Below are 26836 nucleotides of genomic sequence, written 5' to 3' on the forward strand. Positions count from 1 at the left end.
TGGAAGGCGCGCTTTGGTTGTCTGCGAGGAAGGTGAGGACGTGAGCCGGGGTAGGTGCTGAGGTGATTTAATTGCGCTGCGTGTTAAACGGTCTAATTTCTGCCATTTGAAATGCTGTGGTTTCCACTCTAAACCCCCTCTCACAACAACACCTTTTACATTTGTCGAAAAGCCTGAGGCCGCGGCTTGGCGGCTTACGGAGGGGGCGAGGGGCGAGGGGCGACGAGACAGCGCCACGGGAGAGGGTAATGTAAAGCAGCGAGGAGTCGAGGGCAGATGCTGATGGTGGGGGTCCGGAGAGGGCGGCAGAGACTGTCTCTCCCCACATCTATTAAGCGCCTGTTTGCGAGGCGAATGTTTCAGGTAGAAGAACTTGGAATTCCCAGTTTCATTCTTTATCTCAGTGACTTTGATTCTTTTGTTTGTGACATCTTTAAATATCCCTAATATATCTGCCTCTCCGCTTGTAGTAACTTTTATGGCATGCTCTGCGGTGCTAAACCACCAATTTCTCGTCATATGTCAGTGATAATAAATTTGATTCTGAATCTTCTGCTTCTAATCTAAGCTTGAGGAACATAATGTCTGGGCATAATGGAGTCTTTTGGACTTAACATCAAATTTCAGGTGGCTCGCTTTCTCTGTCTCAGAATAGGCCCTTTCTGCCCTAGGCCATTCATGTGTGAATGTGCCTCAGTCTTTATTCCCTCTCCTTTAGCAAAGTCTGGCTTGCTTATCGCATCCTATAGCTCTTCATTCTCAACTTTTGCACCCCTTTATTTGCCTTCGTTTCAACAGAGACGTTCACTCTCCTTCATGTTCTTGTTTTCTAAACTTGCTCTGGTATTCTGCTGTTGTGACTTTAGCTTGTTTTTGCACTACTTCAGATTGCAGTACAATCTGCACCATTCTGCTGTATTGCACTCACTATTTATTATTGATTACTGTTTACTTTTTGAACTTCATGTCATGCAACAAAACATTCATCAAATATAAAGAATTATATAAGAATAAAGTTAGAGGTTAAAGGGTAGATAGAAAGTCATAGAACACTACAGCATAGAAACAGGCCCTTGACTACCTAGTCTTCATCAAACTATTATTCTGCCTACTCCCACCCACCAGCACCTGAACCATAGCCCTCGGTACCCCTCCCATCCACGTCCCTATCCAAATTTTCTCTTAACTGTTCAAATGGAACCTGAATCCATCATTTCTGCTGGCAACACCTACAAATTGCTGGAGGAACTCTACAGGCCAGGCAGCATCTATGGGGAAAAAAGTACAGTCGGCATTTCCACTGAAACCCTTCAGCAGAAATGCTCCAGCATTTTGTGTGCGTTGCTCAGATTTCCAGCATCTGCAGATTTTCCCTTGTATGTGGTTTGACTTCTGTTGGCAGCTTGTTCCACACTTGCACCAGCTCCGATATGGAATAGAATGTGCATAAATGTCAGCATGTGTTTACAACATAAAGCATATTTTAAAAGATGGTTTAGTGTGCGTGACACCCTTCCTTTGCCCTCCCTGCACTTGAAGCTAAGTTGTGTTTTCTCTTTCGTAGCGTGACAAAGGATCTTTGATCTCAAAGACCTCTCTTTCTACAAATGCTGACTGACCTGAGCGCCTCCAGCATTTTATGTCTTTATTTCAGGATTAATTTGTTTGTAGTTTGTCATAAGATGCTTGATGAAATAAGGTTTTTAGGGGAGACCAAGGTGGAATTGGGGTGGCGAGCTCTTTCTTGATCAGTGCAAAGACCATGGCTGGGGTGAAAGATGGAATGTGCAGAGGCAGATACATTAGGGACATTTGAGAGACTATTTGATCGGCACATGAATGAAAGAAAAGTGGAAGGGCAATGCGGGAGGGAAGGGTTAGATTGATCTTGCAGTAGGTTAAAAGGTCAGCATGACATTGTGGGCTGGATGTACTGTTCTATGTTCTGTAATGTGACAGGGAAAGATCCTTATAATGCTCATTCCTGTACTTGCTCTCTGAAGGAGTGCTTTCTGTGTTTTTCTTAAATCTTATTTATCCTATTGCCTTTGTGGAATTACCATTGGATTTTCTCTTTCAGGCATCACAGTAAATTTCCTTTAACTTTGTTTACATTTTCATCTCATCCTACTTTACATCTCCTGGTTCTGTTGGCAGTCACTTTCCTCTTTTCTCTAGTTCTCCAGCCAATGATAAGTTTCTCCGTGTTTATAGTATCAAAGCTTTTCTTAATTATAAATGCCTCCAATATATCTTTCCTTAACCAGTTCTTAGAATAATGCAAGCTTCTCTTTGGCCTAATCATTGAACTGTCCTGACTACTCCCTGCACCTTCTGCAAAAGTGCTGACTGTGACCTGCACAGTGACAGAGTGACTCGAGCTGCTGCCTCACAGATCTAGAGGCATGGATTTAAACTTGTGCTACGAGGAGCAAACTTGGTTTATCCTAGAAAGGTTAAACTAGCACATTTTCCATAACTGTAGTAGGAACTATTGTTGTAATAGGCCTTCATGGGATGAGGAATAGGGATGTAATCATGAGATTTACTTAAGAACATAAGAGAGCATGAGCAGAAGCAGGCCACTCAGCTTTGTAACCTGCATTGCCATTTAGTGTGATCATCTCCATTATCGTTAATTCCTCAATCTTTCAATTATTTGTCTCTCTTCACCTTAAATATATCAAATGATCTGGCCTGTATCATCCTCAGGGGCAGTTAATGCCTGAGATTCAACACCATTTTTCCATTCCCCATTCTGGCTCCTTTCTTATCCCTTCTCCTCCTCACCTGGCCATCACCTCCCTCTGGTTCCCCTCCTCCACTTTCCTGTATGGTCCACTGTCTTCTCCTATCATATTCCTTCCTCATCTCTTTGCCTCCTCCACCTATCACCTCCAGCTTCTCACTCCCTCCTCCCACTTTCCTCTTCACCTGGTCTCACCTACCACCCACCAGCTTGTACTCCTTCCCCTCCACCCACCACTTTATTCTGGCTTCTGCCCTGTTCACTTCCAGTCCCAATAAAGGGTCTTGGACCAAAACGTCAACTGTTGATTCCCCTCCATAGATGAACACAAGAAAGTCTGCAGTTGCTGGAATTTGAAAGCAACACATAAAATAGTGGAGGTACTCAGCACATCAGATAGCATCTATGCAAATGAATAAACACTTGATGTTTCAGGTCTAGACCCTTTATCAGAACTGCAAAGGAAGGGGGAAGAGGTCAGAATAAAAAGGTGGGGGGGAGGTGAAGCCAGGTGGGTCGGAAAGATAAAGGGCAAGTTGTGGGCATGCTCTGTTGGTAGAGGAAGCATTGCAATACTTTTCAGGCTGTTCTTGGTATGACCTTGAACTGTTTAGTTATTGATGCAAATGACACATTTCCATAAGAGCATATAATATAGGAGCAGAACTAAGGATTTGGCCCTTTGATTTGCTCTGCCATTTCATCATGGCAGATCCTTTTTCCCCTTTCCTCAGCCCCACTCCCCAGCCTTCTCCCTGTAACCTTTGATGCTGGGTCCATTCCCTGCCTTAAATATACCCAACGTCCTGGCCTCTGCAGCTGCCTGTTGTAACAAATTCACCACACTGGCGAAAGAAATTTGTCCACATCTCTGTTTGAAATGCATGCCCCCCATGCTGAGGATGTGCTCTCTTGTCCTAGACTCTCCCACCATGGGAAGCCTCCTTTCCACATCTACTGTCTAGGCTTTTCAACATTTGAAAAGTTTCAATGAGGTCCCCCTTCATCCTTCAAAATTCCAGTGAGTACAGACCCAGAGCCATCGTATGATAACGTAACGTCATCGTTCTTCGTATGATAACCTTTTCATTCTCTGAATCATCCTTGTGAACCTCCACTGAACCCTGTCCAATGCCAGCACATTTTACTTAGATAAGAAACCCCAAACTGTTCACAGTACTCATGGTGAAGCCTCACCAGTACCTTGTGTAGCTTCAGCATCACATCCCTGCTCTTGTATTCTAGACCTCTTGGAATGATTGCTAACATTGCATTTGCCTTTCTCATCACCAACTCGACTTGCAAGTTAAACTTTGGATATCCTGCACATGGACTCCCAAGTCACTTTGAATCTCAGATTTTTGGATTTTTCTTCTCATTTAGAAAACAGTCTGCTTATTTATTTCTTGTACCAAAGTTGCATGACCATGTATTTTCCAACATTGTATTTCATTTGCCACTTTCTTGCTCATTCTCCTAATCTGTCTAAGTCCTTCTGTAGCCTTCCTGTTTCCTCAACACTACCTGCCCCTCCACCAATCTTCATATCATCTGCGAACTTGGCAACAAAGTCATTTTTTCCAACATCTAAATCATTGACCTACAAAAAAAGAAGTGGTCCCAACATCGACCCCTGTAGAATACCATTAATCACTGGCAGCCAACCAGGAAAGAGTCCTTTTATTTCCACTTGACGTCTCCTACCAATCAACCAATGCTTTAACCATGCTAGTAACTTTCCTCTAATATCTTTCCTGTAAGTTTCCTATTATAATTTCACTGTATACTTTAATGTACATGTGACAAATAAAGCTCATCTTTAATTGTTAACACATTGTTGAGGACAAAGAACTGATCGCTGAGGTGGTTGAAAAACTGCTTTTTATGTGAGAGCTAATTTTCCATCCACGTGAACACAATTCCTTCCATAATTCATGTATCAGCCTCTCGTGTGGCACCTTGTCAAATGCTTCTGGAAAATTTACATCAACAGATTCCCCTCTATCCGCTCTGCCTGTCACACCTTCAAATAATTAGTGCAAATTTGTCAAACTTGATTTACCTTTCATAAAAATCACATTGGCGAGGTTTGATTATATTCAGCTTTATAACAGTTGCAGTGATTTGTTTTAGGGCAATATCACATTGCTTTAACAGTGTATGAATACTGGGGTAAAGCCAACTGATGAGATTTCAAAGAATATGAAGATCTAAAAATTTGAAGAGAATTGATAATGTGGGGAGAATAAGAAACATGATTACCAAAAAAATAATGCTGGGGCAGGTCAGGTCATCTATGGAGAAGAAGTAAGAGCTGATGATTTGGATTGAAGCCCTTCATCAGGACCTTTGTGAGTCCTGACCAAAGGTCTTGGCCTGAAACATCAGCTCTTTATTCTTCTCCAGAGATGCTGCCTGACCTGCTGAGTCCTTCAGCATTTTATATGTGTTACTCGGGATTTCCAGCATCTACAGAGTCTCTTGGGATTAGTAGAATTGGTGTAAATGGGTGGTAACCACAACTTCAGAGGGAGCACTGTGCTGAGATCAGGGTGGTACCCAAGGAGCAACCAGGCCAATGAGAGAAAACTGAAGTATTTGATTATGTGTCAGCTTGTCCATGCTCTGTAACATGCTCTGTAACAATTTTCTTTTGACTTACCCACCTGGTTTTTGTTTTAAGTTGATAGGACAAGTTGCAATGATGAGTGACCCTTTGGAAAATGGTTTGTTCGATATCCCTGATAATGAAGAGTTAGAAGATGAAATCTTTCCTCCCCTTCCTCCTCCAACATCACCTGGCCAGCTGGGATATGGTGAAGGTTTCGCTGAAGGTGGTGAGTCAGCTGTTTAAAATTGAATCAGAATCAGGTTTATTATCACCGGCACGTGATGTGAAATTTGTTAATTTAGCAGCAGCAGTTCAATCCAATACATAATATAGAAGGAAAAGAATAAAATAAAATAAAAATAATAAATCAATTATAGAATAGATAAAAAATGCAGAAAAACAGAAATACTGTATATTTAAAGAAAAGTGAGGTAGTGTCCAAGGCTTTAATGTCCATTTAGAAATCAAATGGCAAAGGTGAAGAAGCTGCTCTTGAATCGCTGAGTGTGTTCCTTCAGGCTTCTGTACCTCCTACCTGATGGCAACAGTGAGAAAAGGACATGCTCTGGGTGTCGGAGGTCCTTCATAATTGATGCTGCCTTTCTGAGACACCATTCCTTGAAGATGTCATGGATACTTTGTAGGCTAGTACCCAAGGTGGAGCTGACTAGATTTACAACTCACTGCAGCTTCTTTCAGTCTTGTGCAATAGCCCCCGCCCTCCCACCCCCCCCCCCCACCAGTCAGTGGTGCAGCCTGTCAGAATGCTCTCCATGGTACATCGATAGAAGTTTTTGAGTGTATTTGTTGACCTGCCAAATCTCTTCAAACTCCTAATGAAGTATAACCACTGTCTTTTCTTTATAACTACATCAGTATGTTGGGACCAGGTTAGATCCTGGGAGATCTTGAGACCTAGGAACTTGAAACTGCTCGTTCTCTCCACTTCTGATCTCTCTATGAGGATCGTTATGTGTTCCTTCGTCTTGCCCTTCTGAAGTCCACAAACAGCTCTTTCGTCTTACTGACATAGAGTGCCAGGTTGTTGCTGTGGCACCACTCCACTAGTTGGCATATCTCACTCCTGTACACTCTCTCGTCTCCACCTGAGATTCTACCAATAATGGTTGTATCATCAGCAAATTTATAGATGGTATTTGAGCTATGCCTAGCCACACAGTCGCGTGTGTATAGAGAGTAGAGCAGTGGGCTAAGCACACTCCCTGAGGTGCACCAGTGTTGATCGTCAGCGAGGAGGATATGTTATCACCAATCTGCACAAATTGTGGTCTTCTGGTTAGGAAGTCGAGGATCCAATTGCAGAGGGAGATACAGAGGCTCAAGTTCTGTGACTTCTCAATCAGGTTTGTGGGAATGATGGTATTAAATGCTGAGCTATAGTCGATGTTTGTGTTGACAGGTGTTTGTGTTGTCTGGGTGGTCTAAAGCCGTGTGGAGAGCCATTGAGATTGCATCTGCCGTTGACCGATAGGAAAATTGTAGTGGGTCCAGATGCTTGCTGAGGCAGCAGTTCAGTCTAGTCATGACCAACCTCTCAAATCATTGCATCACTATTGATGTGAATACTACCGGGTGATAGTCATTGCGGCAGCTCACATTGTTCTTCTGGTATAATAGTTGCCTTTTTGAAGCAAGTGGGAACTTCCTCCTTAGTAGTGAGAGGTTGAAAATGTCCTTGAATACTACCGCTAGTTGGTTGGCACAGGTTTTCAGAGCCTTACCAGGTACTCCATTAGGACCTTCTGCCTTGCAAGGGTTCACTCTCTTTAAAGACAGCTTAACATTGGCCTCTGAGACAGAGATCACTGGGTCATCAGGTGCAGCAGGGATCTTCACAGCTGTAGTTGTGTTCTCCCTTTCAAAGTGGGCATAGAAGGCGTTAAGTTCATCTGGTAGTGAACCATCGCTGCCATTCATGCTATTGGGTTTCGCTTTGTAGGAAGTAATGTCTTGCAAACCCTACCAGAGGTTGCTGTGCATCTGATGTTGCCTCCAACCTCATTCAAAATTATCTCTTCGCCCTTGAAATAGCCCTCCTCAAATTCTGGTACAGGCCTGGGTTCCCAGACTTGAATGCCACAAATCTAGCCTTCAGCAGACGACGTACCTCCTGGCTCATCCACAACTTTTGGTTTGGGAATGTACAGTAAGCCTTTGTAGGCACACAGGTTTTAATGAAGTCGGTAACAACTGCAGCATATTCATCCAGGTTCAAGGATGAATCCCTGAATACAGTTCAGTCCATCAATTCAAAGCAGTCCTGTAGGTGCTCCTGCAATTCCTCTGACCATACCTTCTTGGTCCTCACTACTGTCGTTGCAGCGTTCAGTCTCTGCCTATACTCGGAGAGTAGAAGTACAGCCAGGGAGTAAAATGAATAAATTCCCTTATTTAATAACTAATACATTACGTTAATTCTGAGTTCAGGTGAACATTTCTGTGTTAGCTTGTTTCTTAAAATCTTTTATGTGGGTATTTGTGTTCTTCCAAAGTAATTTTTTCAAAGTCAAGTTTATTGTCCTATGCACAAGTATATGTCTGTACTTATTTGCAACAGCATCACAGGTACATAGCATATAAGCAGTATTCACAATAAAAAACATAACTTATATGTAAATTATACATAGTTTTTACAAGATGAAATAGAACAATAAAAATCCAGTACAATTTTAGTGCAAAGCTGATAAAAGTGATTATAGTTGCAGCGAGTAGGGTTGTGCTGGTTGGTTCAAGAACAGACTGGTTCTTGGGCAGTTGCTGTTTCTGAACTTGGTTATGTGAGATTTCAGGCTTCTGTATCTCCTGTCTGATTGTAGCTGTGAGATGTTGGCTTGGTCGAAAGTGCGGATCTTTGATGGATGTTGCCTCCTTGAGGTAGAACCTCCATATGGATGGTGGGGAGTGATGTGCCTGTTATGTACCGGACAGAGTGCACTACTCTGCAGCTTCTTGTCTTCCTGCACATTTGAATTGCCATACCAAACCATGATGCAACCATTCATGACATTTTCAACAGTAAATCTAGAATTCTGTTTGGTGATAAGCTGAACCTCCTTGATCTCAGTAAAGGCACTGGTCTATTTTCATTGTGGCTGTGCATCTATGTGCTGAACCTGGGACGGTCATCTGACATGCTAATGCCTAAGAATTTAAAGCAGCTAAACATAGAAACTACCTATGTTTCTACGTTAAAGCAGCTGACTGCTTTGCTACTTCCCTGCAATGTAGACTGGTGCATGTTTGTCATCTTTCCCCTTCCTGAACAACACAGAAACTGACAGAGGAACTCGGCAGGTCAGGCAGCACTTATGGAGGAAAACAAACAGTTGATGTTTCAGGGCAATGTTGTGTGTGTTGCACAAGGTGTCCAGCATCTGCAGAATCTCTTATGTCCCCTTCCTGAAATCAATAATCAGCTCTTTGGTTTTACTGACATTGAGTGAGAGGCTGTTTTTGTGGAACCAGTCGACCAGGTGTGCTGTCTCGCTCTGGTAAGCTGATCATTGCCCCACAGTGGTGTTATTGGTAAATTTGTCTATGGCATTGAAACTATGGTGTGGCATGTGGCCAAGTGCTTAAGGCGTTGGACTAGCAATCTGAAGGTTGTGAGTTTGAGCTCCAGCCGAGTCGTGTCCCTGAGCAAGGCACTTAACCACACATTGCTCCCGTCCACCCAGCTGAAAATGGGTACCGGCAAAACGTTGGGGTTAACCTCCGGGGGAGGGGAGTCTCGTACTCTCAGTTGCTTCATGCCACGGAAACCAGCATGAGCGTCGGCCTGATGAGCCTATGAGGCTCAGGACAGACTTTAACTTAACTTGAAACTATGATTACTGGCACAAAGTGGACTGGAACATCATTTGCTAAATGTGATGTTCGGTGGTGAAAGTTACCTGGTTGGTAGGCATATCTTGGGAACCTAATTCTCATTCTGCACACTTATGTCTGCCAGGCAATGCATATTTTGACATTGCTTGAAAAATATTCATTTGCAGTTATGTGGGTATGGGTGTTAGTCTTAGCTGGAGAATTCTGATCTGCTTTTGCCTTCAGTTAAAAATAGTTTACTTTTTCTGGCAGGTGGATGTCACCTTGTGTTCACAAACCCCTGTCGGTCCACACGGCAGTTTCAGAGTTCCCATCACTCACTTTTCCTCGTGACCTCGCATGTTGCAACTGCATTGGCAAGATCTCACACTGTGAATAAGTTTCTAGTCCGTTGCCATAACTACTCAGCCAAACTATCCAGCACACTGATTCTGAATTCTTAGACTGTAATAGATTACCAGCCACCTCATTCATGTACCTTATGTTGTCTTATTTGTATTGAATTTTGTTTCTCCAGAAGACGAAGCTCGACAAGAGGGAACTCAATCTAAGGAGTCTGTAGTACTCAGGAAAAGTGTAAGGGGGCCACAGCCGAAACTGGATGCTCAGCGGTAACTAAAGGTTTAAACTCTGTTAAAGTGGATGCTGTTGTCCATAACTAAAGCTATTCTCCAGGCAGTGCCTGGTACAACTGCAACAGAACAACAGGTTATCATTAACACAGGTGCTTCAGGGACAGTTGAGACACATTCCCATGAGGAGCAAAGCAAGAATAAACACGTGCAGAGCTCCCTGGATGACAGAGTTGGTACAGAGGGAGGTTGAGCAAAATAGTTTGCATATAATAAGTATAATTAAAAATAGGTCTGATTATTAAGAATTAGAGGGAAGTGAGAACTTAATTAAGGGGTAAGTGAGTATGACAAACGTAGTAGCCAATGTAATTGGGAATCTGAAAGTGTTCTGTAAGGATATAATCCTTGGCAAAATGGAAACTTGTACATGGTTGGTAAGGGCAGTGTGAAGATAATGAATGTGTAGTTTGCACCTATCTTCACTAGAGTAAGTGAAAGAGGTGGCTTTGACTGTGAGTTGTTGGGGTATTGACCAGAATCTTTCCGTCTTCATTGATCATAGGAATAGTGTCAAAGAACTGCAGAGTATCAGTGTTTCTCCTTTCTTCACAGAATGAGCAAGGATAAACCCAGCAAATATTGGCCAATCAGCTTAACCTCTGGTGGGAAAGCTTTTAGAAACATCAATCCAAGACAGGAGTGATAGTCATCTGGAGAAAAATGGAGTAATTAAGGAAAGCAGCACATTCTTTAACCAAGTGACACACGCATAATGCTGGAAGAACTCAGCAGGCCAGGCAGCATCTATGGAAAAGAGTAAACAGTCAACATTTTAGGCCAAGACCCTTCATCAGGACTGGAACGGAAGTGAGAAGTCAGAGCAAGTAGGAGGGGGAGAGGGGAGGAAGAAGTACGAAGAGTTAGGTGAAGAGTGAAACCGGGGCGGGGGGGAGGGGTGAAGTAAAGAGCTGTGTAGATAGATGAAAGAGATAAAAGGTTGGAGAAGGGAGATTCTGATATGAGAGGGTAGAAGACCATGGAAGGAGGAGAAGCATTGGGAGGAGGTGATGGGCGGGTAAGGAGATGAAGTGAGAGAGGGAAACAATGGTGAAGTGGGGGGCAATTACTGGAAGTTTGAGAAATCAATGCTCATGCCATCAGGTTGGAGGCTACCCAGTCAGAATATAAGGTGTTGCTCCTACAACCTGAGTGTGGCCTCCTTGTTCCTCCAGCATTTTGGTGTGTGTTGCTTGGATTTACAGCATTTGCAGATTTTCTTGACTTTGCTACATTTTTGAACCAGCTTGATTGAATTTTTTGTTAGGTAATGATTAAAGAGGATAACAGCTTTGATATGCAGTACTTTGCAGCTTCTAACAAACCACATTAAGGAATTGGAACTGGATGAACTCCAGGTCATTTGGGAGGCTGAAGGGGATGATAGATAGGACATAGAGAGTTAGTTACACCCAAGGTGTAGGACACAAGAAACTGGTGACAGTCAGAAGGGGAAAGGTGTTAAGGTGCTAGTGCAGAGTACCCCTGTGGCCAACCCCCTCAACAACAGGTATATCACTTTGGCTACTGTCAGAGGGGATGACCCAATAGAGGAAAGTTGCAGTGGGCAAGTCACTGGCACTGAATTTACCTCTGTGACTCAGAACAGAAGAGGGGGGAAATAGAGCCATGCTGTGGTAATAGGGGATTAGTTAGTAAGGGAATGGACAGGAGGTTCCGTAGGCAAGAATGAGATTCCTGAATGGTATCTTACCTCCTGGGTGCCTGGGTCTGGATATGTCGGATGGAGTCCTTGACGTTCTTAAATGGGAGTGTGAATGGCCAGAAGTCATGATCCATGTAGGTACCAATGACATGGGTTGGACAAGTGATGATGTTGTGTATAGGGAGCTAGGTGCTAAGTTAAAAGGCAGGATCTCCAGGGATGTGATCTCAGGATTGCTACCTGTGCCACATATCAGTGAGGCCAGAACTAGGAAGATTATACAGTTTAATACATGGCTAAGCAGTTGGTGGAGGAGGACTCTCTTCCAGCAAAGTTGGGACCTGTACAGAAGGGACAGCTTGCACCTGAACTGGAGAGGGGCCAATATCCTAGCAGGAAGATTTGTCAATGCTGGTTGGTGGGGTTTAAATTAGAGCTGCTGGGGGATGGGAATCAGAGTGCCAGGGCAGTTAGTGGAGAGGTTTTGGAAACATATTGGTAAGACTTCAGTCAGGAATCAAAAGGTTGAGCATAGTGCGACTAGTGCCCTGAGCTGCATATATCTCAATGCAAGGAGTATCATAGAAAAGGTGGATAATAGTGCGGAAGGCAATGTGTAGTGAGGAGAGGCTTTTGATAGGGCAAGATTGCAGTCAACAGGATGAGTTGCAACATCAAAGGTGGACAGAATCAAAGAGGGTAAATACAGCTGAAGGTGTTGTATTTGAATGCACACAGTATATGGAATAAAGTAGATGAACTTGCAGCACAGTTGCAGATTGGCAGGTATGTTGTAGGCATCACTGAATCATGGTTGAAAGAAGATCACAGCTGTGAGCTTAAATGTCCGAGGATACACATTGTATTGAAAGGACAGGCTGGAAGGGAGAGGTGTCAGTAAAAAATGATATCAAATCATTAGAAAAAGGTGACATGGGGTTGGAAGGTGTTGAATCATTGTGGATAGAGCTAAGGAATTGCAAGGGTAAAAAGACTCTGATGGGAGTTATATATAGACCCCCAAACATTAGTAAGGATGTGGCCTCAAATTACAACAGGTGATAGAAAATGCATGGCAAAAAGGGCGATGTTACAATAGTCACAAACAAGAAAATCTGCACTTGCTGGAAGTCCAAGCAACACAGACAAAATGCTGGAGGAACTCAGCAGGCCAGGCAGCATCTATGGAAAAAAGTACAGTCGACGTTTCTGCCGAAGGGTCTCAGCGGGAAATGTTGACTGTACTTTTTTCCATAGATGCTGCCTGGCCTGCTGAGTTCCTCCAGCATTTTGTGTGTGTTGTATGTTACAATAGTCATGTAGGACTTCAGTGTGCGGTAGAACGGGAAAATCAGGTTGGTACAAGCGAGGGAATTTCTAGATGTCTACGAGATGGCTTTTTAGAGCAGCTCATGGTTGAGCCCAACAGGGAATCAGCTATTCTGGATTGCATGTTGTGCAATGAACCAGAACTAATTAGGGAGCTTAAGGTGAAAGAATCTTTAGGGCCATGTGATCATAATATTGAATTCACCTTGAAATTTGAGAAGCTAAAGTCAGATGTATCAATATTAGAGTGGAGTAAAGGAAGTTACAGAGGCATGAGAGAGAAGTTGGCCAGAATTCAATGGAAAAGAACATTGGCATGGATGTCGGCAGAGCAGCAATGGCTGGAATTTCTGGAAGCAATTTGGAAGACACAAGATATATGCATCCCAAAGAGGAGGAAGTATTCTAAAGCAAAGATGACACAACCATGGCTAACAAGAGAAGTCAAAGTTAGCATAAAAAGCCAAAGAGAGGCTATATAATAGAGGAAAAATTAGTGGGAAGATAGATTGGGAAGCTTTTGAAAAAAACAAGGCAACTAAAAAAGTCATTAAGAAGGTAAAGATGGAATATGAAAGTAAGCTACCCAGTAATATTAAAGAGGATTCCAAAAGCTTCTTCAGATACATTAAGTGTAAAAGGCGAGAGTGGATATCAGACTGCTGGAAAACGATGCTGGAGAGGTAGTAATGGAGACAATATTTAAAGCAGAGGTTGATAGATTCTTGATTGATCAGGGCATGAAGGGATTTGGAGAGAAGGCAGGACACTGGGGCTGAAAGGAAAATTGGAATGTCCTAATTCTGCTCCTATATCTTATGGTCTTAATTGGTCATTGTACATTGTCCCATAATTAGACTAGGGTTAAAGCGGGGGATAGCTGAGCGGCGAGGCTGGAAGGGCCTGTTATGCGCTGGATCTCAATAAATAAATAAATGCTTATCAGCAAAGTTAAAACATGTAGCATAAAGGGTTATTATTACCATGGATTAAAAATTTGGCTAACAAAGAACAGAAGGTTACGGTGACTGCAGAGACACAAGAAAATAGGAGCAGGAGTAGGCTACCAGGCCCCTGAAACCTGCCCCAGCGTTCCATATAATCATTGTCAACCTGTAATGGCCTCAAAACAAACGAGCTGCTGGGCAGATCTCTACAGAAGCAGTTTGACCCGGTTTTCTCTCTCTCTAGTCTCTGGTATCTGCAGTTCCTTGTGTGACCGTATAAATCTCGCTGCTACCCAAATGGGATTTGAATTGAAGTCTCTGGTTTACTAGTTCAGGATCTGAACCATTGTTCTCAGAAGCAGCAGAGTTTTACTAAATATTGTTTGTTTTTGTATTAAAGATTGACTTCAGATCGAGGATTGCCAGCTTTACGAAACTTGTTTGATGGTGTCCGATTCAAAGGTAAAGGACATGAGGTAAGCCAGGGAAACAGACAACCACCCTGCTGGAACTCACTCAAAAATCAGCTGCCCATGTTGAAAGTCAGATCATTTCACTCACTGTTCGTACTTGCTGGCCTCTGTCAAAAGGAATAACGAGGTGACGTTCATGGGCTTGTGAACCGTTCAGAAATCCAATGGTGGAGGGGAAGAAGTTGTTCCTAAATTGTTGAGTGTTCAGGCTCCTGTACCACATCCTCGATAGTAGTCATGGGAAGAGAGCATGTCCTGGGTGGTGAGGAACCTTAGTGATTGTGAAGTAATCTCCATGTACCACCACTTGAAGAAGGCCACAATGGTGAGGAGCCCAGGCTGATTGCCAGTTGTCATCTGGGCTCAAAACTATGGAATCTGGGACCTACACCTTTTCACTTTGATTTTTCTCTCCCCTTATTTAAGAGGCTCTACTTTCCACTTGGCCTTTGCTCATCTGTATATTGCTGTATGTGGCTTTGTGTCAATTTGATAGTGCAGCTATGAAGATCTTGCAGTTTTCCACTGTAAAGGTGTTATATAAATATACATTGCCATTCTGCCCACATGCCTTTAACAGGTCCTGGTTAGAAAGTTGTTTTGCATCAATGTGAGATTTAATCACTCAGTGAACAAAGTTGCTGATGTATGTTTACATTTGTACTGTGTAGCAGTTTCATAATAAAACAGTTGGCTCTAATAGGAAAGTTCATAGGATAAGTGAGCCAAACTAGATATAAACAAGGATGTTGCCAGGACAGGAGGACCTGAGTTTATAGGGGGATGTTGGTCTGGAGAAGACGAATCTCAAGAGTTGTATATTGCATACAAACTTTGGTAATACATGAACCTTTGAACCTTTTAGACTTGGTCTTTGTTTCTTGAAATGAGGACAATCTTATAGGAATGTCTAGAATTATGAGATGAGGTGAATGGTAAGGCAAGCCTTTTCCCGGTGTAGGGAAATCCAGAACTAGGGTAAGAGGGGAAAGGGGCCTGAGGGGCAACATTTTCAAGTGGAGGGTGGTGAGTCTTTGCGTGAGCTGCCAGAGGAGGTGGTGAGGCAGGTACATTAGTATCATTGAAGAATTATTTGGACAAGTGATTGGAACTAGTTAGGTGAGCACTAGTCAGCATGGGCATTGGGTATATTTAAAGCAGAGGTTGCTAGGCTCTTAATTAGTAAGGGTGTCAAAAGGTTACGGAGAGAAGGCAGGAGAATTGGGGTTGCAAGGAATAATGAGTCAGCCATCATGGAATGGTGGAGCAGACTCAATTGGCCAACTGGCCTAACTTTGCTCCTACATCTTAAGGGCCTGTGTCCCTGTTGTATTGGGTCTGTGACTCTGGGAAAGATGTGTGCTTGACTTTGTATTGTTCATCCTATGGTGGACAAGCTTAGTGGAGCCTAGAATTCACTGCACCTGGTCCACTTTTTTATTATTCATAGTAGTTGAACCATTTTCAAAAAATGACACTTTGATGAACATTATTAACTAACTTCAAATGGTTCATGCAATATGATCTATTTGCAAAGCAAGTGTGATATAATTTTAAGCACTCCTAACTATTTCATAAGTACTTGATACTGATGGACATGTAAGATAATTGGGTCAGACATTTCTCAAGAATTCCAGCCAGGTGTTGAGCAAATATTTAAATTAATTTTATTCTGTTTTTTCCCTTGTTTGTGTTAAGAATGAAGATGTGAAGACTCTCCTGTGGCACATGGAACATTGGGCTCACAGGCTGTACCCCAAATTACAGTTTGAAGAGTTTGTTGCAAAAGTAGAAGTCTTGGGTGGTAAAAAGGAAGTTCAGGTAATTTTTTCAGTTGTATTACCTTGAGTTTTCCCGTTGCTCTCTGTAAGGTGTGTGTACGTTATCCCCATGACTATGTAGGTTTCCTCTCACATTCAAAAGACATACCGATTGGCCACATTGGTATATTTGGGTTGTGCAGGCTCATTGGCTGGAAGGACCTGTTACCATGCTGGATGTTTAAATAAATACTTCTTTTCCATTCCAAATCAGGATGGAATTGAGTCAAAAATATTTTTTTTAAGCAATTGACAGCAATTTAAAAATTAATTTGACACCAAACTGGATGAAGTTGCAGCAGAAGTTATTCATACGATTACATCTATTCTTGGATTGTGTATAGTTATTGATGGTTAGAGAGTGGTAGAATTGTTTCTATGGCAACCATTGCACAGCGGAGACTTAACCTCTGTTAGCAGCAGAAGGATAAATTGATGTCAATGTTTGCAGGCACTCCAATCAGAAAGTGGTGGCATTAGATGCCATTTAGAGACCTGAGCTCAGATCATGGCATGCTGCTTCACAGCAGTACAGAGGAAGAGCTGTATTGTCAGAGAGGTGGACTTGAGACTGGTATTACAGGATCTGTTTTCATGGAGATATTGAAGAAAAGCAGAGAAGTTACTTGGCTGAATTTTATCTTTCACATATCACTACAATTTATTATTTAGTCTTTATTACATTGCCTTGTCTGGAAACCTGCTGAGAGTAAATAATTGTTTCCTCTTTAACAGTAATAACATTTCAAAAAGGGTTTGACCAGAAACATTAACTCTATTTTACTCTCCACAGATGCTACCTGACCTGCTGAGTGTCTTCAGCATTCTGTTTTTATAAGACATAGGAGTAGAATTAGGCCATTTGGCTCACTGAGTCTGCTCCGCCATTCAATCATGGCTGATTCTTTTTTCCCCTCCTCAGCTCCACTCCCCAGCCTTCTCCCCAACGCTATGTCCAATCAAGAACCTATCAATTTCTGCCTTAAATTCACGCAACAACCTGGCCTCCACAGCTGCCTGTGGTAACAAATTCCCCAAATTCACCACCCTTTGGCTAGAGAAATTTCTCCGCATCTGTTTTAAATGGATACCCCTCTATCCTGAGGCTGTACCCTCTTGTCCTAGACTCTCCCACCTTGGGAACATTCTTTCCACGTCTACTTAACAATTCATATTTAATTTCAGGCCACTGCAGTAATCGCCTGTGAGTAATTAGAGTGACTATAATTTGCTTGTATGCTTTTTTTTATTCACTTGCATACACTTCGTGGCCACTTTGAACTAGGTATTGCCTGTATGTAATAAAGAGACCACCGAGTACTGTGTGGTCTTCTACTGCTGTAGCTCAACCACTTCAAGGTTCGACATGTGCGTTCAGAGATGCTCTTCTTCACACCACTGTTGTAATACATGGTTATATGAATTACTGTCATCTTCCTGTCCACTTGAACCAGTTTGGCCATTCTCCACTGACCTCTCTCTTTAACAATTGTCTTCAGCCACAGAAGTGCTACTTGCCAGATGTCATAAAGCGGCCACTGGGTGTATGACTTGACATCAGGTTTCATTGGAAGTAACTCGCTGAACCTCATTAACAAATATTCCTTTAATCTGTGTTTATTTTGGAGCTCATGAACTAGCTGCTGTCTTGTTCAGTTTCCTCCCCCTGGTATGGTGCTGAGTATGAATGATATGATAGTTAATGTTCCAAACTTCTGATCTTTCATCAGAATATATGAAAGGTTAACCTGAAATATTAACTCTGTTTCTCTGCACAAGTGCTGCCCGACTTGCTGAGTATCTCCTGGATTGATTTCTAATATTTGTATGTGTTACATTTGTAGAATGTAGTGGAGCCTCCATGTCCTTGTTGGTCCATACACTTGCTGTGTGATTGTGTACCAACACTCCTACAAACAACTTCTGAATGTTATTTGTCCATAAACCTTGTACTCTGTTTTTGTGCTTTAGTTATAGCTTTAGTTATAGTTATACCCCTCTCACTTGTTATGTCAATATTCACCATTAATTTTCACCAGCTAAATTGCTATAGCATACAGAAGGTGCCACTTTTCCCCATCTATTGTTATTTGGCAATTATCTTGTACATAATTTCAGATTCCTCACTAGAATCTTGATAGGATTGGAAATGTGATTAACCAATCCCAGTGCAGCAACCAGCTGGTGTTTGTTGTTTGGCCTTCAGCTATGAAATGCATTTGTACATGACGCCCAAGATCTTCAAACGTTATTCTTCAGATGCTCAGTGAAAAATTCCCATCTCTCAAACCACAAAATGGCCTGTTTTTCATTAATTTTCATAAAAAATGGATCATATGACATACGTGTAACATTAAGCAGTCTCGTCCCCAGGGACAAGTCTTGTATTTGTCTGTTTTTACTTGTATAATGATGGTGTTTCTTCAATTGATTGTAGGTTGGCATCTTGTGGAGAAAAGGTGGGTCATTAATAATTTCAGGCCAAGTAACTTGAGACATTTTGTCACTATCAAATTTTCATTTCAGACCTGTTTGAAAAAAATTCGTCTCGATATTCCCATCACCACTGAAGACTTTACTTCCAATGAAGGTAGGTGCTTTTTTCCTGGATTTTTTTTTGTTCACTTTTTTTTAGAGGTTCAGTGCTGCTTTAGATAAGCAAACAATAAAACTTCATTTTGGAGGTTGTTTCAGAGAAAGTTGGGCCTTGAGTCAGTTGTGTCTGCTAATTCTGATGTTTTACCTAGTTCACTAATGTCTGTAATTCTCAAATTTGTTTCAGAGTATAAAGACTCAATGTCTGCAAGTCAGTTTTGGGGAGTTGGAAATGGGGAACGATTTGGCTAATAAAGATGAAAGAAATTAGCTTTATTTGTCAAGTATACATTGAAACGTGAAGTGAAATGAACTGTTTGAATCAACGACCAACACAATCTGTAGATGTATTAGTTGAAATTATTCCTGTTTTATTAACTGCAGATGAGTAGTGGTTCCAGATGGCCAAGCTTGCAGTCATGTGCTGCTTTTTTCACTTTGACTTTAGTCGTGTTACGTAATTTCCTTTGCTGAATAAGTGAAGTTATTGGACTGACCCTTCCAGCATCAGACACAACAATGTGCTTGTTGAACCATACACTCTAGTTATATGACATGAGGTCATACAATCTTTGTGCAGGATTAAACAAGAGAATAAATTTCTTTCTTTTTCCCTCCACATTCTCGACAAGTAAGGATAGGTTTCCCTGAAGGATATCAGTGAACTACATGGGTTGGTGCAATAATCTGGTTGATTTCAGATTTAATGTCATTAATATGGCCTTTTAATCTAGATTTACTATCTTGAATTTTAAAAAAAATTTTTTTTATTAGTTTTTCAAAACATTTTACAAATTAAAAACCCCAAATCCCAATGAGGAACATTAAAACAGTGCAAAATTAAGCATACAATAACAATATACTACAAAGGAAGAGAGTTTAGCAAAAAAAAAGCACCTGAATTAAAGACAAGTAAGCTTAGTGTCCTCCCCAAACCCCACAACACAAGAAAAAACAACAGCAACTCCAGACCAACCACAACACAATATAGAGAGTATAAGTCAGGACAGCCAAACTCCCAGACTGTGAATACACTCAGCAACAGAGGATAATAATGCCTTCTACCAGGAAAAAAAAAGGAGCTGAAAGCAAGGGACCGAAAAGAAAAAAAAACCCTAGTCAAGAGGAAGGTTATGAAAGTACTCGATAAAAGGTCCCCAGACCTTATGGAACTTTAGGTCCGAATTGAGAACTGAATAATGAATTTTTTCGAGGTCCAAACAGGCCATGATGTCGTTAAGCCATTGAGCATGAGTGGGCGGGGCAACATCTCTCCATCTAAGGAGGATCAAGCGTCTAGCCAGGAGAGAGGCAAAGGATAATATTCGGCATTTGGTCGGACCCAGACATAAATCTGTCTCGCCCCAAAAACCAAACAGAGCAATTAAGGGGTTTGGTTCTAGGTGCTGATTCAGAATACACGATAACGTAGGGAAGACATCTTTCCAGAATTTACTATCTTGAATTTAAATGCTGGGTTCAGACTAATGGTTCAGTCTCTGAATACTAGTCTGGTGACTTAACCACCTCAGTACTGTATCTCTCTGTACTCATTAGTGTCGCACCAGGCATGCAGGATCTGAGATGGCAGTCCCATTTTATCAGTTCAAATTGCTCATCCAGGAAAGTCTTACCTGAAGTGATTTGTCTATTGACTTAAGAGAGTTAGCATACAGGAGTTTTTCCAAGGTGGAAAAAAGACAGCAGATCTGATGTCTGTGCAAGTGGCAGCATGGAAATGGTGGTTAGCAAAGACATGATATTTATCCTTGTGCTTGTATGAGCAAATCTTTTATTTCCCTTTCCTAACCTTTAAATGTTAATGTGATTCTTGCTTCAATCACAATTTCTAATGGAGGATTCCAGTCTTGCAGCTGTAAAAGTCTAAATTCGAAATCAGCTACATTAACTGCTGGCAGCAGTATAAAACTTGCACGATCCAGAGCTGGCTTAATCCAGCACAACGAGCATCTGTCAACATGGTCTTCTGCAGTATAATTCCTCACAAGGTTAGGCAGTGAGGAATGATGGTGTATGGAAGGGACAATTGGTAGAGCAAAGAAAAGGGAAAACTCACCAATTTATGCCATCACCCACTAACTCAACTGGCTATCAAAATATTTCTTGAATTCAAAAATAAAGATTAAAAATGCATAAATATTTGGTGTTCTAGTTTCTAAATGATCTATTGGTTTTTGCTGTTCGTCTCCTTCAGAAACAATTAATCTACTACTTTCAGTTGCTGTTGATTTTCTTGACATACACTTGACTCTGAGAAGTTTGGTGTTGGGGCATAGTTGATAAAACAAGGTCAAACAAGCACAAGCTGAGGCTTGTGTTTTATGCAGAATTCCCCATAGGCTCAGGACCATTGTTTCTTCTGCTCTCTGCCTAAGCCTTGTAACATGAACTCTTTCCAAAATGGTCCCACTTTCCTACACTGGCCACGAGTAGTACCAGAAGATTGGAGGGTAGTAAACTAATTCCTTTGTTCAAGAAAGATTGAGAGGAGATTTCCTAGAGGTATACAAAATTATGAGGTGTAGATAGGGTAAATGCAAGCATTTTTTTCCACTGAGGTTGAATGGGACTACAACCAGAGGTCATGGGTTAAGGGTGAAGGGTGCAAGGTGAAATGTTTAAGAGGAACATGAGGGGAACCTTCACTCAGAGTGCGGAAAGAGGTACCAGCACAATTGGTGCACATGAGCGTGATTTCAACGTTTAAGAGAAAATTTGGATAAGAGGTACGTGGATGGTAGTGGCATAGAGGGCTACAGTCCCAGTGCGGGTCAATCAGTGTAAGCAGTTTAAATGGTTTCAGCGTGAATAGATGAGCCAAAGGTCCTGTTTCTGTACTCTACTTCTCTATGACTCTATAATACCCTGGGAAGTTACAGTCCAGAGAGTCTTGTGTTAGTATTGGGCAAACTGTTAGAGAGGTTTCTTAGAGATGGGATTTACAAGCATTTGGAGAAATGTCGTCTGCATAGGGATAGTCAGCATGAGTTTGTGAGGGGAAGGTCATGCCTCATGAACCTGATTGAATTGTTGAGGATGTAATAAAGCATATTGATGGAGGTAGAACAGTTGATGTAGTGTATATGGAATTTGGTAAGGCATAGTGGGCTCATTGAGAAAGTCAGGATGCGTGAGATTCAGGGAAACATGACCTTGTGGATTCAGAATTTGCTTGCTCACAGAAGGCGGAGGGTGAAGTGTATTCTACCTGGAGGTTGGTGAACAGTGGTGTTCCACAGGAATCTTTCCTGGGACCACTGCTCATTGTGATTTTTATAAATGACAAAGTCGAAGAGTAGATTAGTAAGTCTGCAGATGACACAATGGTTGGTGATAGTGTGGAGGATACAAGGGGAAATTAATAGGTCACAGTGCTGGGCTGAGAATTGGAAGATGGGGTTCAGTCCAGAAAAGGTGTGAAGTGATTCACTTTGGGAGGTCAAACTTGGATGCAGAGTACAGGGTTAATGGCAGTATTCTTAGAAGTGTGGAAGAACAGATGGATTTTGGGGTCCAGGTCCGTAAAATCTCTCAAAGTTGATAGGCTTGTTAACAAGGTCTGTGGTGCGTTAGCCTCCTTTAGTTGGGAGATTGAGTTCAAAAGCTGCAAGGTAATGCTGCAGCTCTATAAAACTCAGGTCAGTTCTGGTTTCCTCTTAAGAAGGATGTGGAACCTTTAGAGAGGGTTACAGACGAGATTTACTAAGATGCAGCCTAAATTAGAGAGCATGTCATGAGGAAAGGTTGAGTGAGTTAGGGGTTTTGTCTTTGGAGTGACGGAGGATGAGAAATAACTCAGTAGAGGTGTGTAAGGTTATAGGAGGCATTGATTGAATGGACAGCCAACACCTTTTTTCCTAGGGTGGAAATGTGAGAGGGCATAATTTTAAGATGATTGGAGAAAAGTATAGGGGGATGTGAGAATAGGTTTCATTTACACAGTGGTGTGTGTGTGGAAAGCATAGTCATGGTTAGTGGTAGAAACAGTTATGTTAGGGACATTTAAGAGTGCTAGATAATCACATGGATGAAAAGAAAATGGAGGTCTATGTGGGAGGGAATTAGATTGCTCTTAGTGTAGGTTAAAAGCTTGGTATATTATGGGGCAAAAGGCATGTAGTATGCTCTACTGTTCCATGTACACAGAGGTGAGCTGACACCAATTCATTAATTTTAAAATACTGTCTCTGCTTTAGAACTTGGAGGGATCCATTGCTATATATCTAAACTTTACAGAAACCTTTGTTCTGGAATCATCAGCAAGCCCTATTATCTCATGAGGGGAGTTATGTAAATCCTTGAATTACTGTGGGCTTTTTGGTCAGAATGTATCACTAAGTCAGTGCTGTCCTAGTACATTTAAACACGTTCTTGATTTTTGCCTTTCCTTTTATTGCATAAGGTACCAAACTGCAGTGGGAAATGTGAGGTGACTTTTTGATAATATATCAGATGAACAGTAAATTAGACTTCCATTATAACAAAATTGGTTAAACATCCAGAGACTCATGCATGCTCTCGGAGAATTAACTTGAGAATTGTGATAAATCGATACAAGCAAAAGTCTCCTGCTGAATTAAATTATTTGCATTTACAGATGTGGAGAATGAAGATGTGCTCCAAGTTGATAATTCTGAAACTTCATTCAATGCAATGCCTAGCCAACCAGTTTCAACATCAACTCCTTGCCCCAGCACACTGTCAGAGGAACAACGGCTTCGGATTGAAAGGAATAAACGGCTTGCACTTGAGAAACGACAAGCAAGACTCCAGTTGGCCAATCAAACCCCCTCCAAAGGTGATTATTAAGTGCTCCTTAAAATGAATTTACTGTAGGCAACTGTTTGATTTTTGTACCAAAGGAAATTGAAGTACTGTAACCTAGCTGTACTGAAGGCAACAATGAGATTTACTTTTATCTTCCTTCTCTGAAGGAGGATTCAATCTGGAGCTTATATGCGTGGAGAAATTGGAATTTAACAGCCAGTGTGTTTCCTTATCACTTGTTCTATTACACAATGATTACGTTGGTGCTGGAATACAGTGTTCTGGTCAAATGTGGTTGCTTCTGATAGGGCTTATGAAATTGTCTGATATCTTGCATTAATTTGCAGAGCAAAAGGTACTTGGGTCCTAATTTAAGATCTATAACTGCTTTTCAAAAGCTCTGCCCCACCACATGCATTGCTTAGTTTCAAATGAAGAGACTGCTTAAAACCTGCTACTTTAATTTTAAACCATGTTCAATGTCAAACACGTTTGAAGTTACAGATACACACAGTGGCCACTTTATTAGGTACCTCCTGTGTGTCTGTAATCTTTTTCACTTTAGCCCATCCACTTCAGGGTTCGATTGTTGTGTTCAGAGATGCTCTTCTGCACACCACTGTTGTAACTGTGGTTATGAGTTACTGTTGCCTTCCTGTCAGCTTGAACCAGTCTGGCCATTCTCCTCTGACCTTCCTCATGTTTTCACCCACAGGACTGCTGCTGACTGTTTTCCTTTCTGCACCATTCTCTGTGAGCTCTAGAGACTAATGTGTGTGAGAAATCCTGGATCAGCAGTTTCTGAGATACTTAAACCTCCCTGTCTAACACTAACAATCATTATAGATTGTGACAATATTTAAAAGAAGGCATTGTATTCTAGATTATTTTAAACAAAATGTTGGAGGAACTCAGCAAGTCAGGCAGCATCAATGGAAATGAATAGACAGTTGACATTTTGGGCTGAGACCCTTCAGGACTGAAAAGGATATTTTTAAACATCACAAAGTTTGAATTTAAAGTTTTGAACATCCAGTCATTCCCTCAATTTGTGTAGATTTCAATATACACGTGATAATTTACTATAGTAAACCCTTCGCCATCTTTCTTCTGTACAACTAAATGTGATATTGTCCATTTTGGCAGGAAAACTGCAGAGTGAGGATCTGGGTGCCATCCCAATGTATAATTCACAAAAGGCCAATACAGATACACCAATTAAATGTGAAAGTTGATAATTGGCAGATGGAGTTTAATCTTGAAAAATGCGAAATGATTCACTTTGAAAGATTGAACTTGGAAGCACAGTACAAGGTTAATGGCAGGATTCTTAGCAGCGTGGAGGAACAGGGGTATTTTGGGATAGATCCTTCATAGTTGCCATGCAAGTTGATAGGGTGGTTCTGGTGTGCTGGCCTTCATTAGTCAGGAGATTGTATCCAAGAGCCACAAGGTGATGTTGCAGCTCTGTAAATCCTGGTAAGATCATACTTGGGAGTATCTGTTCGCCTTATTATGGGAGGTTTGGAGAAGGTGCAATGTCCAGGATGCTGCCTTGATTAGCAATCACGTCTTACAAGGACAGTTTGAGTAAGTTGTTTTTCCTTTTGGAGCAATGGAGAATGAGGGGTGATTTGATAGAGGTGTGGATAGTGTGGACAACCAAGGACTTCTTTCCAGAGGGTGACAATAGCTGACAGCAGAAGACGTCCTTTTAAGGTGAGCACAGGAAAGTTTAGGGGAGAGGTAAGTTTTTTTTTAAACAGAGTGGTATGTGCATGGAACGCACTGCCAGGGGTGGCGGTGGTAGAGTCAAATACATGAGGGACATTTTATAGATTCTTAGAAAGACACATAGATTAAGAAAATGGAGAGTTATGGGTGGTGTAGAAAGGAAGGGTTAGATTGTTAGTGGAGTAGGCTAGAAGATTGTGGGTTGAAGTATACTGTACTGTCCCATGTTCTAAAAGGAAAGTTGTTCCAGTTAAACAGACCATTGGTAAGATCATAGCTGAAACACAGGACATGGAAATAGCCTCATTATTTAAGAAAGAACATTAATATATTGGAAGCAGTTTAGAGGTTTACTGGGCTGTGTTGTCTTCTGAGGGCAATTAGGACAGACCAGGCTTGGATTTGCTCAAATTCAGAAGAGTGAAAGGGGACAAATGAAATGTACATGATCCTTAGGGGTCCTGAAAGGGTTGAGGTGAAGATGTTTCTTTTTGCAATGTAATTTATAATTGGTTCTTTCTAACAATTTTTTTTTTGTTAAACAATTAGCTAGGTAAGTTTGGTCTTATTGAATGGTGATGTCTCGGCCTGTGTTGGTCCTAATTTAGATGTCTAAACATCAAGGGGATTAGAGGTGAATTCTTCTGGCCAAAAATAACTTTCTCTTACTGAACTTAAATGTTGAAGACATAGTAATCTATTAGCAATTGTGCTTTAAGAGCCACAGTGCTTAACAGAAACATTTCTCAGCTGAGAACAAATATCATGTTCAATCTCAGTCATTGGAACTAACAATTGCCTGCAGACTTCATGAATGTGTTTGCCTATTGTATTTCAGATCAAGGAGATTCCCAGTGCTCGAGTCAGCCCATGATGGCAAATGGAAATAAGATGGTGTTTGATCTTGATACATTTGAAGATGAAAATGTAAAAACTAAAACTGTACCTTCTGAGCAACTTAATGAATCACAACTCCCAACAGAAGTCAGTCTTGTGGAAATTCCAAAAGCCTCTGAAGAGATAAACAAAGCAATTGACTCTATTGAACCAGCAGACAATTCTGAAACTACAGAGGGCACTTGTCCCATACTCATTTCTGAAACAGCACCAGAAGCGAAGAAAGTGAACACGGAGACAGAGATTTCCTGATCAGGAGCTGGAAACCTCCACAATGTGTGATTAAATGTGAAAAGACTATAAGATTTGACATTGATATCAACAGATGTTTGTTTTGCAAGAGAATGGTTATATGCCACTGATATAAGTGTAAGTGAAGAAGTTAATGCAGGGTTTGTTTTGATTGTGTAGTATTACACGTGAGAGATTCTGAACCTCAATTCATAATACCACTAAGTCATTATAGTGGAAAGGGAGTTTGGAAATCTAATCCTGGCAGTGTTCTCACCAGAGTTACCAGTCACTGAAGCTAATGTCCCATTATAAACCACAAACCAAGGGAAGAGGAGTAGTGATCTTACAGGAAGTCTTTCTATTAGAAGATCTACTTAGATAAGTTTAACCCTGCAAGCTTAAAATATGCTTTTAGAACATCTTAAAGAACATGATTCAAACTTTAATGTGTGCTGTGTATACAAGTTTTTAAAAAAACACCAAACTAGTTGTAAGTACTAAAGACAAAATGG

General features: G+C 41.4%; 1 protein-coding gene across 3 annotated transcripts; it reads left to right on the forward strand.

The window, feature by feature from the left end:
- Positions 1-26709, forward strand: tipin (timeless interacting protein). 3 transcript variants are annotated; one of them, XM_059953077.1, is made up of 8 exons: positions 1-50; positions 5433-5586; positions 9727-9820; positions 14184-14259; positions 15955-16077; positions 18603-18666; positions 23290-23490; positions 26032-26709. In XM_059953077.1, exons 2-8 carry the CDS (start codon positions 5451-5453, stop codon positions 26340-26342), a joined length of 1005 nt encoding a protein of 334 aa, XP_059809060.1. In that variant the 5' UTR covers positions 1-50; positions 5433-5450; the 3' UTR covers positions 26343-26709. The 3 variants fall into 3 exon arrangements, with proteins under 3 accessions (XP_059809060.1, XP_059809062.1, XP_059809059.1); XM_059953079.1 differs by having other exon boundaries at positions 7-32; XM_059953076.1 differs by lacking the exon at positions 1-50 and adding an exon at positions 282-363.
- Positions 26710-26836: the final 127 nt, after the last annotated feature.

Source organism: Hypanus sabinus, chromosome 28, assembly GCF_030144855.1.
Source record: "Hypanus sabinus isolate sHypSab1 chromosome 28, sHypSab1.hap1, whole genome shotgun sequence".
In the NCBI taxonomy this organism is placed as follows: domain Eukaryota; kingdom Metazoa; phylum Chordata; class Chondrichthyes; order Myliobatiformes; family Dasyatidae; genus Hypanus; species Hypanus sabinus.

Bases quoted from the DNA above. Each gene is read 5' to 3' on its own strand.
- tipin (XM_059953076.1), top strand. From the start codon at position 283: ATGGTGGGGGTCCGGAGAGGGCGGCAGAGACTGTCTCTCCCCACATCT. The intron at 5,587-9,726 runs GTGAGTCAGCTG...TTGTTTCTCCAG, and splicing joins TGAAGGTTTCGCTGAAGGTG to AAGACGAAGCTCGACAAGAG. The intron at 16,078-18,602 runs GTAATTTTTTCA...TTTTCATTTCAG, and splicing joins GTGGTAAAAAGGAAGTTCAG to ACCTGTTTGAAAAAAATTCG.